Source organism: Pelmatolapia mariae, linkage group LG3_W (genome assembly GCF_036321145.2).
Source record: "Pelmatolapia mariae isolate MD_Pm_ZW linkage group LG3_W, Pm_UMD_F_2, whole genome shotgun sequence".
Taxonomy (NCBI): Eukaryota; Metazoa; Chordata; class Actinopteri; order Cichliformes; family Cichlidae; genus Pelmatolapia; species Pelmatolapia mariae.
Window position 1 is genome coordinate 90118432 of NC_086229.1, and position 20207 is coordinate 90138638.

The window sequence follows — 20207 nt, forward strand, 5'->3', positions numbered from 1 at the left end:
CAAAGTATCAGGCTCGACTTTTCTGAATTTGTTTTTATTTTCTTATGACATAAATGTTCAAACACTAATTTAACCGATAAACTGTTATTTGAAAAGATTAAAAAAGAGAAACAGTGTGATTAAAAATAGATTTTAGAGGAAACGCTGCTCAATCTGATGAATGTAAAATATATATGAAAGTACTCTGATTGAATATTAGCATTAATTTTAACCAAATGAAGCTTGTTTATGAATGGCAGCAACGCAATTCAGTGAATCATCATCATCATCATTGTCACCACCATTTGTAAAATCATTCTTTAAACAAGCTGAGAAATGTTACTGGCTCGTCTTCATCCCCCTGCTCAGCATTCATGCAGAAAAATGGCGGGTTGAGTTTTTGGGGATCGACTAATCCAATGACATTGTTATAGAAGCTGAAAAACAGAAAAAAATGAATCAAAATGAATCAGAGGATGTCAGTTTTCTTCAACCAGGATCACAGATGCTCAGAGACTTTAGAGTGTGAGAAAAAGGCAGTGCCCTGCTGAGGGACCCAGTTCAGTGTTTACAGGCAAATATTAAGGGAAAAAACGCAACGTGACAAATAGTTTTGGAAACATGCATGAAAGTTCTAGAACAATATTAAAAGCCTTCTGCCCACTGACCTGTTGACCACCCAGTCACCGCTGCTGGTGTGGTACAGAGTACTGACGGGGATGCATCCAAACTGTGTGACAGTGGTAAAGTACTTGGCTGCAGAAACAAGAAGTGGATCACATGGGAGCTGAGGCAGCGCAACCAGACAAGCAGGTTTGTTTGTGATCAACACAAGCTTATGTAAGAGAATGTCATGTGTTACAAACTAACACATGACTTTGCAATTTTTCGCTTTGATTTCCTCTTATTGTACCTGATCCCGTCTTCATCTTCTGCTCCCCGTACCAACTGTTGACCAGGACTCCCTGTCCAGGACCAGAGGAGGCGCCTAACACAACCTGGCCCATCAGGGTGGCATTTCTTGGAACTGCCAGCGGGTGGAAGTCAGGGCTCAGATGCTGCTTAGTGCATGTGCGGTTCTTGTTGTTTATTTTGTACATAACACCCTAGAGGACAGGGCACCATTACACAGTCATTTATGGTATACAGGATAAACTTGAATGCAAATATTACTGCTGTTACCGCTACCTCTCTGTACAGTAGAAGCACATCAAGGTGGTAGGTCTTATTGTCATAGAGTCCAAACTGTCTGAAGCGGATGCGCTCTCCCAGTCCATCATAGATGTACTTGGAGAATGCCAGCAGCTTCTGATTTGCAGTGGACTTTCAAACAGAGGCAAATGTTTGTCATTGCAGATTACTCTGAATAACTAACAACTGCATTAAGTATCAGTTGTTATTGCAACACTCAAACATAATCGAGGGATATGAGAGGAGACTTACCACAGACAGGCTTCCGCTCATCAGTGGCGGGTATCCTGTGAAAATTAAAGAGGGATTTTGGAGGATTTACACTACAAATGTGCTGCATTGCTAACTTGGTCATTCTACACTGAATCAAAAATAAATCAGCACCATCAGTTCTGATGCTAAAGCAAGAGAACTGCTGCATTTGGAGATATTTGAAGAAAGAGGACTTTAAAGTCTGCGTACTCACTGCAATGCCGTGGTCTCTGAGCGAGACAGCCCACGGACAGGCACACAAGCAGGATGAGGACCTTCATGCTGTTCAATTGCAGATCTGAATGTTTTCCTCTGCAACAGCTGCTCATATGATACTGCTTCAAAAATCTCACTTCCTTAAAAAACAAGCAGGTGATACTCCCATTCTGTGTCCGCTGCCAAGTTTTTTTGTTTGTCATTTCTTAATATGCCAGTTATGTGAGAATAAAGGTCGAGGGGAATGTCTTTTAATAATAGAAACTGCGTTTTAGCTGTTTTGACCCCTAACTAACAAACCAAGGGGAGGAGCTAGAAGGCTGACTGAAGAGAGTTTAGAGGATAGACTGCATATAGATGCAATGTAAAAATGGCAGCTTTTGTAACCTTAACCACTCCCACCTCATATGTACACAAGCTACTTTAATAAGCTAGAAACTTCTGGTAAAGGTGATTAGTGTCACCTCTCTGGTGAACCCACCCAGAAAGCAAGGAACAACTGGAAACCAGCAAGGTGGGCATTAAACAAAGATTTTTGATCCTCCAGGACTTTTTTTCTCCTGAAACCATTAGGTCACATTAATATGTTTTTTTTGTGTCAATAGACAGATTTTGAGAATACATCCTTCTTTACCTTTTCTTATGAAACAAGAGACAAGAAATACACCGCATGCATTCATGTGTTACATTTTTATTGATGTACACAAGATGTGGCCACAACACAGTGTTAGAAAATGGGAAGTAAGAAAAGCAAATATGACAGGCAATAACCTGTTGCAGGAAAAAAGACTAAACTAAAAAAAAAGAAAAAAAAAAAAGAGTTAAAACCGCTTCATTATTTTCTGTATGGCAGAAAGAAAGCAAAATTCATTCCGGTTAGAGATACACAGAGAGAACAATGAGGCCAAACTTGCCCTCCATGTTTCAAACAACAATAAAGGGGAGATGGCTTATTGTATGTAAGGTTGGATTGTTTAGCTCAATTACATGCCATTCAGTTTTATTTATTTTATTTATATAATGCCAATTCACAACATTGGTGATCTCAGTGCACTGTGTAAGGTAAAAACCCGGTGAAGCCTTCACTGCCGCTTAAAGAACAAGCTGATGAAATCTTCGGGCTGCTCTCCATTCGCCGTCATCTCTGTTGGGCAGTAGTCGGGGGGGTTGAGCTGACCGGGGTCAGAAATCCCAACGACGTTGTTGAAGAAGCTGGTGAGCATAAAGAAAGCGACACAGCTTTTACTTGGACGCACGCAAACGTATTGCATTCTACATTTTTCACACTATAGACTTGAGAGGAAACTAACCCTGTCACCATCCATCCATACTCTTGTGTCTGGTACATAGTGTTGACTGGAATGCATCCGAATTCAGTGAAGGTGGTCAGATACCTTCCTGGACGGACAAAGATGAAATGTGTCCATAAACAGAGTGCAGATAAAGAGTCAGGATGACAGTTCTGAACATTAGATGCCAACTCACCTGTATTTCCAGGAAGATTTCCAGTCCAGGTGTTGACCAGGAGTCCTTCACCGGGTCCAGATGAGCTGCCCACGACAGCTTGGCCCACCAGAGTTGAATTTATTGGGATTTCCATAGGATGGAAGTCTGCCTTCAGAGGCTTTTTCTTGCATGTACGAGCTTTGTCATCGATCTCATACATGGCAGCCTGGTGCATGAGTTGTGGGGTAAGAATGAGAATTTCTTTTGCTGTTACATACAATATGATTCAGTCTAAAGAAGATGGTTATTTCAGTAACTTTGCTGAAGATGGAAATAACAATCAAAACCTAGCACAGAAATAACATACATAGGTGCTCGCACCCAAAATTATGCCATAATATTTATTCTAATCCAGAGAAAGATGTGCTAACCTTAAACTAATTAAATATGCTGTTATTGTCAGGGTTTTTTTTTGTTTTTTTTTAAAATATGGCCTGCTTTTTATTGCGTCAGTTGCACATGCTTACGAGTTCCCATTATATTCCATTAAAACATTAATGAAAGAAAATACTTTCTTATAACATGTTGTGTTGTTGGCCTCGTGCGTCTCCACTTCCACATCTCCACAGTAGAATCATATCAGCAGTAATTTGCACACTAAAACAAATATTTGAGACGTTCTTGTGTTTGCTTTGGTCACCTCTCTGAAGAGCAGCAGGGCGTCATAGGTGAACGACTTGTTCTGGTAGTTCCCCAGCTCCATGAGCCGGACCCTTTGTCCCAATGCATCGTAGAAGTATTTGGCATAAACCCACAGCTTTTCATTCTGTGTGGACTGGAGAAACAGAATGCAAGATTGTTGACATCTTTGTCGTTCACACAGAATATGAATGACCATTAAATCTGGCTGCACGTTTGGTTCAAGTACAACTTTCATTTTCTTTGTTTCCTTTCCACACTGTCAGGCAGGCCACACATGCTCACTCACCATAAACATCAATCAAGGCTCACACTGAAGATGGTTAAAGTAAGAGCAGCTGCTGGACCTTGACCTGAGCACTGAAATGTCTGGACTTGTATCTCAACACAGCAAAGACTACCTCATTCCTAACTCTGACCAATATCAGTTTGCTTACAGAACAAACAGATGTACAGAGGATGTCATCTCCACTGCCCCCCATATTGCACTGTGTCCACATGCTCTTTCATCGCATATCTATCCCAGATGCACTGGCTGACACACTTTTATTCTTTTTTAAATGCTTTTTACCCACTGTTCACCCAAACATGTTTAATGTTTGGGTGAACAGTGGGTAATATTTTATGTTTCAATCAAACATTGCTAATGCACAACAACAATAGAGGCTTCTTTTCTCCCTCATAATTAATAGCAATAGCAAAAGTTTTAAGTACACGAAACATAAACTCACAACAGTGAGGGCTCCAGTCAGAAGGGGAGGGCTTTCTGCGTGAAATAAGAGAAAACAGAATTATTTAATAAGATTTACAAGTCAGCAAGAGAAAACAGCAATGAGAAACCAACAGTGAACTATCACTGTAACCACAACAGAGCTCGTCTCCGATTTCCTTTTTTTACTTACTGCATGGGCGAGGTTTCTCTGCCAGGCAGCCTGCCAGCACGCACGCTAACACCACAAAGAGTTTCATCTTCGAAGAATCCGCAGACTTTCTCACAGGTAGTTGCGAAGTCTCTGGTGCTCTAGAGGAGCCGCACTTCCTTATATATGCTGACAGATGACCAGACAGGCCTAGATGCTTCCGGGTTTTAGTTTCAACCCACATCTGAGGGCTGAAGTTCAGATTCGGGTGTTGTCAGGGTGAGGTCGCAGTGTAAGCCCATAAAAGGAAATATCTTTGTACATTAAAAGCTGGTTAATGTTTTCTAAGGGCAAGAGACTCATACAGCAGAGTGTGTGTAGACTATATTTGCTTACAATTGTACAAATTCTGCAACCAAAGTGAAACATATCCCCATTATGATCACCTGCCTAATATTGTGTGATGCACTCTGTATCCTGACATCTTTCTATCAGAACCACATTTAATCTGAGCTACGGCAGCTCGTCCATTGATAAAACGTCCATCCACGTTTTATCAGTGAGCCTTGGCTGTCCATGACCGAGTCTCTGGTTCACCACTGTTCTTCATGGACCACTTTTCATAGATACCCACACTGGCCACCGCAGATTGAGAACATCCCACAAGAGCTGCAGTTTTGGAAATGCTCTGACTCAGTCTCCAAACAGTCACAGTTTGGCGCTCGTCAAACTCACGCTAATCGTCACCCTTGCAGTTTTTCGTGCTTCTAACACATCTTTGAGGGCAAAATGTTCACCTGCTCCCGAATATATCCCACTAACGGCTGCCACGATGAAGAGACCATCTGTGTTATTCTTCTATCTGTAGGTACTTATAATGTTATGCCAACTCTATTCATACACTCTATTCATACACTCTATTCTTACACTCTATTCATACACTGCACTTACAGTGAGGACAAACTTCAAATATAAATAAAATAAATAAATAAATAAAAATATTCATAACAGTGCTTAGTGATACTGTGCCATACTGCGCACAGTGGGCCAAGGGTAAAGCATGCTGTGTTTACAAAAGAGGGCAGCTCATAAAGCCCGAACAGGATTTTGGCCGAATGGGGACGGGTAAACATGTGCTCATGAATGACATCACTGTCATGTGATTATAGAGGTGTGTGACTGCTGTCAGCAGACCTAGCCACCTGATAGGTTTAGATAAACTTACAAACCTACTATTTTAAAATGCATTACTTACATACAAGAAGGCGTTTCTAATATTGCAGTTAATTTCAACAGCCCCTCCCCCACACACACCCTTTGCAAGTTATGCTATGTGTAGTATTACAATGTAGATTCTCCGAATTGTTTTTACTTTCATCATTGTCATCATCTTAATAATTCTACTCTTGGCTGACTCAGTAATGCACCTTGTGAGATTTTTTAATGTGTACGAGCAGACCATTTCTACTGTTATCATTTTCTATTTGGAAATTTGGAAACAAACACCAACAGTTACAAGGGTATCTGACCTATGGGTGTAGACCTGCAGCGGTCATGTGCCGCACTGAAATGATGTCAGTCAGGTCTTTCTACTGTATTCACCTTGACCATGTTGCACACCCCTTGTAAAGATAAATGGACTATATTTACATTACACTTTTCCCCATTGGCAGTTTGCAAAGCACTTTGCAAAGGGCTCCATTTATTGACCTGTTAACACACAAACACACAGGTACACAACTAATGGTGGATCTGCCACACAAGGTACTGTTCTGTTGTCAGAAGCCATTTTTAGTCCATTGTCTCTGCACTACATCAACCTTGCTGCTATAAAGCACGCTGCAGGAACTCATTCCTAGCGCTCTCTGTAAAGTTGTATAATAACTCTTCATTCTGTGACAGGTGAACACACCTGTCAGGCGTATGGTCCCAAACATATTTTTGTATTATACCTCCATGCAGCTTTTTCTCACGATTTAATTTGTACATCTTATTTATTAATGCAATTTGCACTTCTCCCTTACAAATGTCAGTCTTACTAACATCATTTTTCTTTTTCTTTGTTTTTTATCAGTTGTAAATATATAAATTCCTGCACTATCTCATAGTATAAGGGCCTTACCAGGCACCTGTGGCACTTCTTTTAACTGTGCTGTTTATTGTAGACTGTACCCTTCATCGTGCTGCTGTAACACAATCAATAAACTATCTATTTCAAATATCTATCTATCACTCACTCACTGGACCATATGCACCAAAAACATTTCAGTAGAGAAGACTGCATAATAATCATCTTCATGTAGCCTGTTTACACAGATTTTACAGTTCACTAAACATTGCTGGCTTCTATCATCAAAGTTAATTAATTTTTTATCTATATTGTTACAAAAGGACAAAATATGCAGTGATACAAACAAGAAAAGAACACAATACAACAGTTGCACATATTTGCATGTTTTATATGTCATTAGAATTGTGTGGGAGTCACATGAGCATGAACGCATTGTGTGGTTATGCAGATGTGCATTATGAGACATTTTGTCAAGTTGTGCAACATTACCAAGCAAGCACAGCGACAGAGGGATTTTACAGCCCTGGATATTGGATCATTTTTCAGTCCAAAAGGAGTGAATTGGGGGACAGCGCCACACATGAAGGCCCCAGACTGGATCCGAACCCAGGACTCTTCATGCTATGAGCCGACAGTGCTAACCACTTTTACAAATAAGCTTAACAGCTAACACGACATGTTTTTATATCTCAGTAAAAGGAAAGACTACTTAAAATCTTCCATAATAGCATTCAAAACGACTTCAAACAGCATCAGGTGATTCACTGGAAACTCCCTTTCCAGTTAGGCAGCAATCCACTCAGGGAGGAGACAGTGATGGATAACATCTTTTCAAAAATATGCATTCTATTACGCAATCATGTTTTCTTGTGACTGCAGTCACATGTTTTTTGTGACTTATAATAAAAAAAGGTGCAATAACAAAAAATCCTGTCAGGTGTGAGATGTTTGACCACCTGACAAAAAGAGCCTAAGATGTTAACTGTTTAATAATCTGCTAACAGTAATGAAACCACATAAATCATTTTGTTGCATTTATCTTTTCAGATCATTCTCTTATCAAAGAATGATCAAGAATTATCTATTTTCTCTTGTAACTAAATGTAGCACCCAAAAGCTCTTTGTAAATTTGTTACACTTCTAGTATTCCAAGAAAAGGTAATAGCAATATGCACGATTAAAACAAACGACAACTACACAAAAATGTTTAAACCCTTATTTCCGAATATTATGATTGGTGGGTGCAGAATGCATTTATCGGTAGATTTTAAAAAAAGAAAAACAGTATGAAAGTCAGTTCTATAAAGTTGCCAGGCCATGCTGCTCATAAAACAAGCCCCTTCATTAATTTTAAATTTTTTGTGGATAGCAATAAATAGTGTCCAACGTCTCAAAGTTTTTGAGGAGAAACATTTGAGTTTGGGTCCAGTGGAGGTAGTTTGAGCAGGTGGCAAATCTGATTGCACTCAGGTCCATGTTGATATTTCAGGAACAAACTGAGCCCTCTGGCAGCAAAGTTAGAAGGACCCTTAGGGATCCTGGTGGAGTGAATCTGTGGGTCAGTGAGGTAGGTCAGTCCTTTGCCATTGGCTGTCACCCATCCTGTGGAAAAATAAATGGGTGACTACCAATCTTTGTCATGTGATAATATTACGTTCAGTGATAAGCAGCAGATGTTACACACCTTGTAAATCTACAACGACTTCCTGGCCACCAGAGAACAGGTAGGTGAAGTGTCCAAATGCGAGGCCATATTCTGTAGCATGGAACATCTTTTTCTTTTCAGTGTTGTTAGTCAGTTTGACAAAGTCTCCAAGCATGTAGGGCTCCACGGTTACACAGCCCACAATCTCATCTCCATCCAAAATCTGATCACCGGAAAACAAGAGAGACATTTTGTAACATTTGAAGACTGTTTGGATTCTATTGGTAGTAACAATATTGTATTTAAATGTTACTAATCTCAGTAATCCATTGGCTCTCTGTGTCTTTTGGGTTTGTGATTGCCTCTCAGCACACACATTGCTGTACTATTATATTGTGTTTAAAGGATAAATGGCAGTATACAGTCTGGTTTACACTCAGTGAATAATGATAAAGGTTCTCTGTCTTTGGCCCAAATCAATAAATACTTTCCACACAGAATTAAATTTTAAAAATTTGCAGATCATAGCACCTCCTAGACTAATAACCAACAGAATAATGGCTCGACTACTGTCACAAAAACAGATTTCTAGCTCTAAACTGAAAGTATTACATTTCAACCTGCTGCAGGTTGTACCACACTCTGGATGTGGGTTTCTATTAAAGCTGTTTTTACAAATTAAGCACTTTGAATGCAACATTTGTTATCTCTAATTCCTTTAAATAAGTATTTCTTCACCAGCAGTCCCTCACCAACAGTGCTTCTGACGGAATAAAGAAGATCTGAGCCATAACTTCTTTGTTGTAGAGACTTTTGTTGAATTCAGTCACATAGTACTGGGCTGTCATTTGTCGCTCCACATCTTTCAGGGGAAACTGGATCTGCTTTGGCTTCAAGTAATCTTTCCCCACGTAACTAAGGACAAATACAGGAAAAAGATGAGACTTCAAGTCACCATATTTAGGTTGAACCAAGTTTGCTACCATACTTGCTTAGCCGCTCCTCCTGGTGTAAAAATTGCACCCATATTGTTGTTCTCTGCGCACCCTTCTCCCCCATTGAGTCACCAATGTAAACAAGTGTTTCCATGGCTGTCCACAGTCCAGTGGCCTTGGAGAACTTTAAAGAGAGAGCACCTAGATAGAAATCAACAGACAATTACAAACTTTTTTGTTCTATAAGACAAGGCTGGGGTTGATATATAAACCTATGGTCCTATGGTCACGAGCTCTGGGTAGACACTGGACGAACAAGCGGCTGAAATAAGCTTTCTCTGTAGGGTGTCTGGTCTTTGCCTTAGAGATAGCACCTCAGCTGGCTCCTTTCGATGTGGAAGAGTAGCGAGTTTAATCAGAGCCTCTCCTAGATGACTGAGCTCCTCATAATTGAAAGGAGCCAGCTGAGGTGCTCTGGACACCTGATAATGAGGCCTCCTTGGCATCTCCTGGGTGAGCTCCAGAGGGAGGGGCAGACCCAGGACACAATGGAGAGATTATATCTCTCAGCTGGTCTGGGAACGCCTCCATGTTCCCCTGGATAAGGTAGAGGAGGTAGCTAGAGAGGGGGTCTGGGCTTCCCTGCTTAGGCTGCAGCCCCTGCAACCTGGCCCCAGATAAGCAGAAGAAAATGGATGGATGTAGCCCATTGAATAAGAAACTAAAGCAAAGCCATCTGTGAAGTTGGTAATTGGTCTAATTCTTATATAGCCAGATCTGTATGATATATATAGCATATAGATCTGGGTGTGAGCACAGAAGCCCTACTTATATGGTTTTAAACCTCCTATTTATGAGAGTGCAGCTAATCAGAAGAAAGTGAGGGAGGCGTAAAGGAGTCAGAACTGCTATGTATGAAGTGAGGTGCAGCCAGTGTACAAAGAAAATAAGAAATGTCATAAATGTGAATCATGCAACCATGGGGAGCTGGAAAAAATGGTCCAAAATGAAATCAAAGCAATGGAAATATCACGAGTGCTGAACATAAATATCTGTGCCAAACTCTGCTGGAATCCATCCAGTCGCTGTAGATACACCTCACTCAAAACAGCAAATGTGAACATCATGGTGTCACTACAGGGAAAGTGACAGTAGAATATATCGTTTGGGGACGGGGAATGTGAGTGTTTAAAATTTCACAGCAATCCATCCAAAGCGTGATCATAAATAATATATTTTACATTTAAGATATTTTTATCTAGAGTGACAGAATGATGCTGACACCCTAGAGTTCTTCTGTAGCTGAAAGAAAGTACTGATGGTGACAAAGGAATAGCAGGAATGTAAACTTACTGTGGGCAGTTTTGTACTGCTCCAACTTGAATTTTTTCTCATCATTGTGCAACCTCTTCAGCAGACAATCATTGCAAATGCCAGCCAGAAGAGCTTGGTAATCCCATTGTGACAACAAGAATGGTTTCATAGGGACAGCATCAGCTACAGTGCTTGGGTCTAGGCAGCTGTAGCACATGGAGTTCTTCTTCTGGGGCACATTCTGCACCGCAGTTTGTTGACAACAACTTTGGTTCACCTCCAGGACTCCAAATGAACTCTTTGTAGAGGTTTCAGTGACAGGTAACAGTTCTGTGACAGCTTGAGATTGATTATTTTGCATTGCTAAAGTGCTGTTTGTTGCAGGTTGTACTTCAGTTTCCGCATTTTGGTAAACTTTAGGGCTTTTCATCGGTTGTGGTTTTGATAAAGCACGTATTTTCTGGTTTTTGCTCATGTGATCAGAAGGGGAATCATCTGTTTCAAAATCGACCGTTTCACAAATGAAGAAGCTCCCATCTGAATCTGGTGAATCGCTGTTTTGGCAAGTTCCTGCTTTGGAAATACTACTTGGTTGTGGTTTCCTGTATGTGGGAGAATTCAGATCAGCTGAAAGTTTTTCCCATGATGACTGGGAACCGAAACTGTCCCCAAGGGAGCAAGAGGATGTTATAGATAGCTGGGATAAGGACTGCACTACTCCTTCAGCTATTGCCTCAGCAGCATCAGACATCACATCCTCTTCAGAGGTCAGAGTTTCTATTTCAGCTTTTATCATCTGAAAGTTTTCTGAATCTCTGCTCATGCTGGAGGAGGAAGTGGCAGGTAGTGCAGAACTGACACCAGAGTTACAACCCTGTAAGTTTTGCTTCTTGTTTTCATCGGGAGACTCTGACTTGTCGTCTGACCTTTCTTCATCAACTTCTGTGGGTAGACAGCTCTGATTGGTCGCTCCCTCTCTATGTCCAATAGCACTGCTTCCTGTATAACTTCTGCTGGGCTGAGGAGAGCCTGAACTTGTTAAGGACACTTCCTGCCATGAGGAGCCAAGAATATCTGTGCTTTCAGGCTTTTGAGGCATATGCACGCTGGATGAATGTGAGCCTCCCTGAGCCTCTGTGTTGAGTGTGCCAGTGGTTGTCCAAAGAGCTGTTATACACGGCCTTCCTCTCTCCATCTCTATCTCATCTTTAGCATCCCTACAGTGTGTGTTAGTGGTCTCACACAGTGACTCGTGATACTTTTGGAACCTCCTCATTATCTTAGTGAAACCTGCAAGAGTAAAATTTACAGAGGTGTCTTTGACATTTCTGTAGCTGTCAGGGACAAAAGACCCCTTGTCTGAATTAAGGAAAGGCTCCACTCGGAGCAGCAGCTTGACTTGGGTGACCAGGTGCATGATCTCAGTGCACAGGCTGTCTTTGTCTTGGGTACCAGCATGGCAGTAACTGTAAAAACTAGATAAAGCATTTTGACAAGCTTGAACTGCCTGTGCTACAACCTCCAAAGGAGTTCCAAGCCACTTGTGAGTGACAGTGAGGGAATAGGCAGCTTTGAGAAAGGTATGAAGCTCCTGCTTGCTGGTTACCAGATCACCCTCTGCTCTGGTTAGAAGGCCAATTGTAAATGCTTCTTGAGCCTGCTGGAGAAATGACTGTCTTTGAGAATCTGGGCACTCCACAGAGAAACTGTATGATAGCAAGCAGGTACCTTGGGTTGTCTAAAGAAAAACACAAACAGAGGAACAATTACATAACCACAGGAAAGATTTCGTTTACGATCCTACATTTCTGTGCAAAAGTCTTGAGCCACCCCTCATTTCTTTATATTTTGCTTCCATGCAGCGTGACTTTTTCTTTGAACACTGGCTGCTTTTTCACTCATTTTCAGTGCAATTCTCGTACCTGACAGTATTCAAGCATAAAGAAGAACCTAACTCAAAGCATGTACTAGTACTGTGTCTACACATAACAGAAAAATTAGCATAGAACCAATTTTGTATCTTTAGGCATTTTGTTATTAGCAGTCTGTCACAAAAACACATAATTTGTTCCCATTATTTTGGTTAATTCTGCGAAAAAGGCCAAAGATAACACAGCTTGACAGGCATATATTATTATTTTACTTAGCATATCTTGCCATGGTGTGCAATGTGTGATTAAAAAAACTGAGAATTGGAGGAGAAGAGAAAAAGTGTCAGGCCTAAAAAACTATCTACAGTGGATGAACTTTTTCTGAAAGTCTTATCTTTAAGAAATACGAAAAAATCCAGCAAAAAGTTGACATAGGAGTTAAGGGGTTGCTCTTTAAAAATGGAGTAGGAATGGAAATAACACACAAACTGCACTGAAAATCAGTGGCGACCAGAGTGACAAATCCAAATGTGAAATATTTGGTTCAAATTGTCATCAATTTGTACAGAGGAGGCCAGGAGAGAGGTACAACAGCAAGGGCCTACAGCCATCTATAAAACACGGTAGAGGCTCTGTCACTGGGGCTGCATTTAAGCCAGTGGTGTTGGGGAGCTTGTGAAAATAATGGAACCCAAACCTCAACATTGCTGAAACACTGTAGGGTCAGTGGAACAAAAGCCATCCAGCATCCAAATAAGAGCTTTGGAATGTCTTTTTAGAATGCTGAAGAGCTGTTCCCGAAACTACTTAAACAAATTAGAAGAAAGCTGCGTGCAGGCTGTGTTGAAGAATAAATGTGGAATTGTACTGTTTCTCCTTCTATACCGTATTGCCATGTATGTTTACACGTGTTTAAATAATTCACTGCACATTTTCCTATTTTCATAGCAAAATATAAAGAAATGAGGGGTGGCTTCAGAGTTTTGCGCAGTGCTATACACCCCCAATAAAGTTGGGTCACTGTATGTAAATATAAGCAAACTCAAAATGCAACAGTTGACAAATCATTTAAACCCTCTATTTACCTGAAAATATCATATATATGTATATATATATCATCATAACAAAATGATGATATTCAAAAAAGGTAATTTTAAAAAATTGGGAGAAAAAGTGGAAACCAGTACTGAATGATTGTGATCTTTGGACTATTACACATTAGCAGAAACCACTGTCTGGGTTGAGGAACTATGCATGAAAACCAGGATCCAGAATATCTCTTACCTCTGGGACTGAGGCAAAGGGGAAAACTTTCCTGTGGTCTGACTGACTAATCAAAATTTATATTTCTGACTGAATCTTCTGACTGAATCACTGACGTTGCATCCTCTGGGTTAAAAGGAGAGGAACCATCCAGCCTGTCATCTGGACACTATTCAAAGCAATGACATGGCTACACGTGTGAAACTTGCATCTCGGTGAAGACCTCATTGATGCTGAACTAAGGCTGTCAGACACCAGATTTTTACTCTGTTATTATCAGTGCTAAAAACCACAATTACAGATTAAGAAGCATTAGTCAAATTCATCTCTAACTTGTGTTTTTTGGGGGGGCAAATGAATTACACTAAAAATACAAGCGTTGGAAAGTGGAGAATCTCTAAGTAACTATACAAAACCACATAAAAATATTTAGTTTTTTAAATATCGTGGTTATCATCAGTAAAAGAATACTGAAACATCCCTTACATGGACAAATATAATTTTTGTTTTGAAGCAACACATTGCTATTCAGGAAGGCCTCGTTTATTTCAGAATGAAAAGGCCAAACCACATTCTGCAGGTATGTCAGCAGCACAGTGCAGCACTGTGGTTGCTTAACTGGCATGCTAAGAGTCCTAAGCTGTCACTAATAGAATCACCTGACACGTTATCAAACATAAAATATGGCAAAGGTGACTTTGGCTTGCTGATCAAACAAAAATGCTTTATCAAGCAACAAAATTATCTGCCCTCCAACACTTTTTGGTCACATCAGTTCCCAAACACAGAATTGTGGTTTGAAAGACAAGCTGATTAACCACAGTAGTTAACATTGCTCAGTTCTAATGTGGCACTGAATTCAAAATCGTTTAAGCGTTTAGTTTCGCAAAAACAAAAACTATCACAGGCTAAATACAGGCTTTTCAAAATCATTAAGAAGTTAATTAACATTTTAAAAATCCCTTTTTTGATGGAGCATTGCATTCAAAGGGGTAAGTTGTCTAATGCTGCAGTCACACTAGAGAAAACAGTAGTTGAAGACCACAACACAACCAAAATTATTGCAAACATGTGCCATGGTTTGCAATGAATTTCAACCTTAGTACATAAGTACAGAAATTCATGTTAACCAGAATTTTGCAGTAACTACTTAACAATAAGAGTCCAACCAGAACCTCATGGAAATTCCTCCACAAATAGCGACGCAGTTGCTGCAGGATGGCAGATTAACTGCAAAATGACAAAGGCGCTCTGCAACCTTGCCTTTATATAGGAATATCACCAGGATACAACCAGAATACAAGCAGCTGAGTTGAGCCCAGTGTTGCAAAGAAACGTGTCAAGGACAAGTTGCACTTATCAGAGCAGACTGACTCATACTGACTGCAACATTTTGGCTGTTTGTGTTCATAAATTAGACAGCAGTTATTTGCAGACCTTTGACATTGTGCCTGAAAGTGATTACAGGCAGTCTGAGTCTGTTCGCAACTGTTTGGAGACAGGTTGCCTCCCACCAGGCAACTTGTGCAATTGTTTTGTGATCAGACAGTTACCGCAGTTACTTAGGGTCATCTCTGACAGTAAAAAATTCATAAGATGTTTGCTGTTGGACTACTCTGGTGTAACTGAGCCGTAATCTACAAATCTGACATACATTCTTTTTGCATAGTTATTTATAACAATAATAATAATTTTCATTATTATTTATCTATTATTTAATCAGTCAGCAGTACCAATTTCATGCCTGAGCGGGGTTCTAATTAGACAGACTCAAAAAAATAAGTCTGCAGGAAGGAAAATTTCAATTTTATCAACAAAACAGCAAACACATTCAATGAAGGATTGTCTGATAACTACTTGCTTAGACATAAAACTTTTGCTGGACTATGAGGATTCTCTATCACTGCAGGAAATAAAACTTAGTTCAAATTAGGTATGCTGGGGAAGTTTCAGTTATCTGCGTCATTAATCTATGCTGATAAACTAGAACTCTAAAGGTCAATTGCAGGCAAGTAGACAGAGATTATTCAGTAGAAGTAACTTACCACATTAGTCAAAACATACAGTGAAGTATACTGACTGTATACCACTGCCATCTTAGCTGCTTGGGCTGCTGAGAGAAGACGATGATTTCCATCCCCAAGTAACGTCTGAAAAAATGGGCAGAATAAATAATGCAGCAATTTTTTTTTTTACAAAAACCAACTAATGAATGGAGATTGTGAGGCGGGCTTACAAAATCAATATCTGGATTAGTCCTAAAGGCATGGAAATCCTCATTATTCATAGATACCAATATATTGGCCAGTATACCAAGGGAAGTTCCAATACCCTATAAAATAAACAGAGTTGCAGGTCAGAGGTTTATCACAGTGTGTAAACTGGGCCGACTAACATCTAAACCAGGATTATCAAACGTTAAACATAAGGCCTGGGGACCAGAATCAGTGTGTCAAAGACTTCAACCTGGTCCACTGAATGGCTTTGGAAAATGTGAAGGAGGACAAAAATTTTATATTTTAAATGTATTTTCATAGATTTTACAGCTTTTCCTAAAGCCTTCATCATGGCCATTTATACAACACCAAAGTAAAACAAATACCTGATAAACATTTAAATAACACAATCACTATCTACTAAAGAAATGCAGTATTTTTACAGTGCGTTCAGAGTAAAAATAAAAACAAAGCACATTCTGTCAATTAACAAAGATTTTCCATTTTTTAATTTTTTTTTTAATTACAGGAAAGTTTGTCTGATGAGCTAACAGAATCTTTTCTGCAATTTTATACTTTTATTTCTTACAATTAAAGCACACAGCAGCATTTCTTCATCATGTAGAAGTTACACTTCTTTTGCTTATATTAAAATATCCCAGAGATAAAATGTGTACTTAAACTTCTTTAAGCTGACATAAAGCAGTGTCCCACAATGTCAAATGAGTTTGACATCCCTGATTTAAACCTCAACCAACTATGCCAACTATGGCAACCAACTGATAGTATTGTCTGTGGTACCTTTTTGTCAGGTTGAGGAAGCGAGTAGTACCCAACCAAGGAAGCCCATATTAGCTCTGCAGCCTCTAACCACAGGCCTAAAACACAACACAAAGACAATAAAAAATAATCACAAAATAATGACAATTATCTTTCACTTCACAAAAGTGATCTTACCCAGCTTTTGCAAAATCGTGCCACGCACTTGAACACTCACAGCCTGCACGAGCACCCGGTCACTTTCAGAGTGGTATATCCAACGACCTGCACAAAAAAAGATAAAGGCACATTGTTTGTTTACTTTGTGGACTCAGTTTAATCCTCAATAAATGTCCGTGAAAAGGAACAGACAGGAAACTACCTGTCGTCCCGCTGTTGTTAATCAGGCTGCTCAGGATGTACTCTGCCTTCTGCAGTTTTCCTGTGGGGCAGATAATGATTATGTTTGCATTTACCCAGGTCTGCACAAGCCTCACTTAAAATAACCCTTTAATGAAATGTGGCAAAAATAACTAAGGAGTGAGAGCCGTTCATGTGCAATTTCCAGGTTATGAGTTTACGTCAATCACTATAATTTCTCCAAACAATAATTAGCACTGCTCATCTAACATGTATCAAACAGGAGTTTATATAGTTGTTTCCAGCTCCAAATTGCTATTATTTCACTCTCCAAGAATGGCTTTGATTCATAGTTAAAAAAAATGATGTTTTTCTTATTTTGTTTTAGTCCATCCATTGTCTGAAAAAAAGCTGCTTTAGCTCTTTCACCCCTCCCTACATGCCAAACTGATCTGTTGCCCCCTGCAGACAAAAGATTTGAACAGCTGATGGGTGGAGCTTCTGTGCTCACGGTGTAACTGAAATGACCATATAAGATATATCCCGTGTCACTGATATCACACAGAGATGAGAAGACAAAAAAATACTTTAAAAGCATCGATCCCAATCTTTCACTGCACTGTACCCGAGTTAAAATAGACCCTGGCCTGCCGTATGACCAGCTGGGGGGCTATGGGGGTCTCGGGGTAGCGTCTGTGGAGAAGCTTGGCAATCTTCAGCAGACGGCTTGAATCATCAGTCCAGTAGAGGTAACGGTCCACTAAGAAGACAACTGCCAGTGCACAATGTGCCTCCTCAGCTCTGATGCAGGCCTTCAGAAGATCCTGGCAGACACAGTAAACACAACATTTGGGATTGTGCTTATGTTTTTATTTACAATGACACCACAGGGTGCTGAGCTGAATAGGTTATTATTTAATTATTACCAGTAGTTGAGACAAGTGCTTGCTGATGAGGTCATTGAGGTTGGTTTTGTCAGTGGCGCTGACAGACTGCTTATACTGCCACTTCTCCGGTGCAAAAGGCCATTTCATGTCCATGGCTTCCTGCAGGAGGGAGGCCAGTTCGGCACACAGCGAGTCTACAGGAAATAAAATCCAGCTGAGCAAACAGTATTGGGCTTAAGATACACTGATGTTTTCAAAATGTATTCACAAAAGAATATCTTTACCTAAAGTGACTACATTCAAGCTACACGGGGATTACTAGTACATAAACTGACCTCTTTATTTGAAATTTTGACCATGGTTAATATTAGCATCCACCATTAGAAAAACTATATATACAAAAAAAAGCATGAAAGATTCACATCAACGCAACACAAGGAAAAGCTGGATGGATTGCTGTTTAGAAATGTACTGCTGTTTGAACCAATAACAGGAAGTTCCCAAAAGGAAGAGTTAATTTACTTAGACTTAGTTTAAGCTGCTTTGGACAGTTTTAGGTCTAAGATTCTAAAATCAGCAGCAAAACATCATTTATATGAAAAATATAAGTGAAATGGAGCATGTTTTTGTCCCTTGTTTAGCAGTAACATGTAACAGTATGTGTGTGTTGACCCTATAAAATGCAAGACACCAGCCCGCATTAGTTAAAGGCACATGCTTAACATCACAAAGTGTCAAATTCATGCCATGGAAGCCACAGAGCTGTACAGAGCTTATGCAACCATAATTCCACCTCACATTTGATCCTGACCCAAATCTCTGAGTATCTCACATGCTCAAAAAACACTAAACAGCTCCATCTTGTGTCTTACCTCTGCAGCTGCAGTAATTCAGCCGCTCTGCCTCAGACACCCCGGTGGACTGCCGACCTGCTGCTTTTGCTGCCCCGAGGCACTCGTCCAGTAAATCTCCCACCTCTCGAGTGTCCATTGTGGCAAACAGACGTAGTTAGCTGTTGTCGAAAAGGAAAAAAAAATCCTTCTCTCTTGGCGTCCTCACCCCTGTTCCTGTAAGAGAGTGATCCAAGAGAGGGAAATTCCATGAAATGACAATACTGTTGAAATATTGTTGAGAAAGAGCGGCTCCACATCCGGCCCGTTTGTAATGTTTCAAAACATTAACATTACGATAAAAATGTAAAAAACAAACACACAAATAAATCAACAAAACGCGTGATGAAATTGAACTTGTATACTTTTAAAAGGGGACTAAATATATAGTGTTAACGGCCTAATTTGTCAGAACTTTTCAAAAACTCCTAATCTAGTTCATTTTATAGAATTTGCTTATAACACATAATAATGAATGCATACGGACCTAAGTTTAGTTCAGTGAGAATATTCTAAAATTCTTCAATAATATGTCGGATTTCGAACTATATAAAACATCATTGTGAAAGTTACTTTTGGTTTATGAAATCGAATGTCACCTTTCAGCTGGAAGGAGTATAAAACATACACTATTCACCGAACTACAATTTCATATGTTGTGTTGGCGCATGCTCAATCATCTGGATGTAATGTTTTCAGTGGGAGAAACGTTTGGTCACTAATATAAGCAACTTCTTCAGCCTCTTTTACACACACACACACACACACACACACACACATATATATATATATATATATATATATATATATATATATATATATATATATATATATATATATATATGATATACTTGTACGTATGTTATTTCAATACACCATACAATGCATTTCTGCTATTTGAAAAAACCCAACCACAGAAAGTAGTTTTGCACTATTCAGTGTAACCTAGCCTACAGCTAATTAGCATACATTCGTAATTAGACACCTCGGTTAAGTGTGGCTAACCTCGAAGTATTTATCTCTTTTCTTTTAATGTAAAATGTATGAAAAGTTCTTTTTTTAAACGCACCTATGGTTAGTTCTTGTTCTCAGTGTCTTCCTGGTGGGGCGGAATCATAAAATGCTGCTTTCACAGTTTTCGGAAACATCAAACTTGTACCCCGGAGCGTACGATATTTGTTGCATTATTTAAAGCTTTGTCTGTAAAACCCGAACATGAAGAAAGTAGGTTAGACTTAACATAATAATACATGGTATGATTTATTTAACTGATTTGTTTCTATTTGTAAGAAGAAAACGAACAAAATACTTTTATATTATTATTTATACCTGTCGTCCCGCTTATTTATAAAA

The 20207-nt window shown here is 39.6% G+C and overlaps 3 protein-coding genes across 3 annotated transcripts; all 3 read right to left on the reverse strand.

The window, feature by feature from the left end:
• Positions 1 to 18: 18 nt before the first annotated feature.
• Positions 19 to 1844, reverse strand: epdl1 (ependymin-like 1). Its single transcript, XM_063465878.1, has 6 exons — positions 1637 to 1844; positions 1423 to 1457; positions 1168 to 1302; positions 893 to 1085; positions 648 to 735; positions 19 to 416 (listed from the first exon to the last, which is right to left on the reverse strand). The coding sequence occupies exons 1-6, from the start codon at positions 1839 to 1841 to the stop codon at positions 293 to 295; spliced, it is 780 nt and encodes a 259-aa protein (XP_063321948.1). The 5' UTR covers positions 1842 to 1844; the 3' UTR covers positions 19 to 292.
• A 507-nt stretch (positions 1845 to 2351) lies between these two features.
• On the reverse strand, positions 2352 to 5388 carry LOC134620016 (ependymin-like). Its single transcript, XM_063465892.1, has 6 exons — positions 4686 to 5388; positions 4515 to 4549; positions 3785 to 3919; positions 3124 to 3310; positions 2949 to 3036; positions 2352 to 2850 (listed from the first exon to the last, which is right to left on the reverse strand). The coding sequence occupies exons 1-6, from the start codon at positions 4885 to 4887 to the stop codon at positions 2721 to 2723; spliced, it is 777 nt and encodes a 258-aa protein (XP_063321962.1). The 5' UTR covers positions 4888 to 5388; the 3' UTR covers positions 2352 to 2720.
• A 2526-nt stretch (positions 5389 to 7914) lies between these two features.
• Positions 7915 to 19964, reverse strand: alpk1 (alpha-kinase 1). Its single transcript, XM_063469083.1, has 14 exons — positions 19924 to 19964; positions 18837 to 19031; positions 18004 to 18158; positions 17703 to 17901; positions 17100 to 17159; positions 16916 to 17002; positions 16760 to 16836; positions 15979 to 16074; positions 15788 to 15892; positions 10648 to 12346; positions 9348 to 9495; positions 9112 to 9274; positions 8399 to 8582; positions 7915 to 8316 (listed from the first exon to the last, which is right to left on the reverse strand). The coding sequence occupies exons 2-14, from the start codon at positions 18952 to 18954 to the stop codon at positions 8105 to 8107; spliced, it is 3303 nt and encodes a 1100-aa protein (XP_063325153.1). The 5' UTR covers positions 18955 to 19031; positions 19924 to 19964; the 3' UTR covers positions 7915 to 8104.
• Positions 19965 to 20207: the final 243 nt, after the last annotated feature.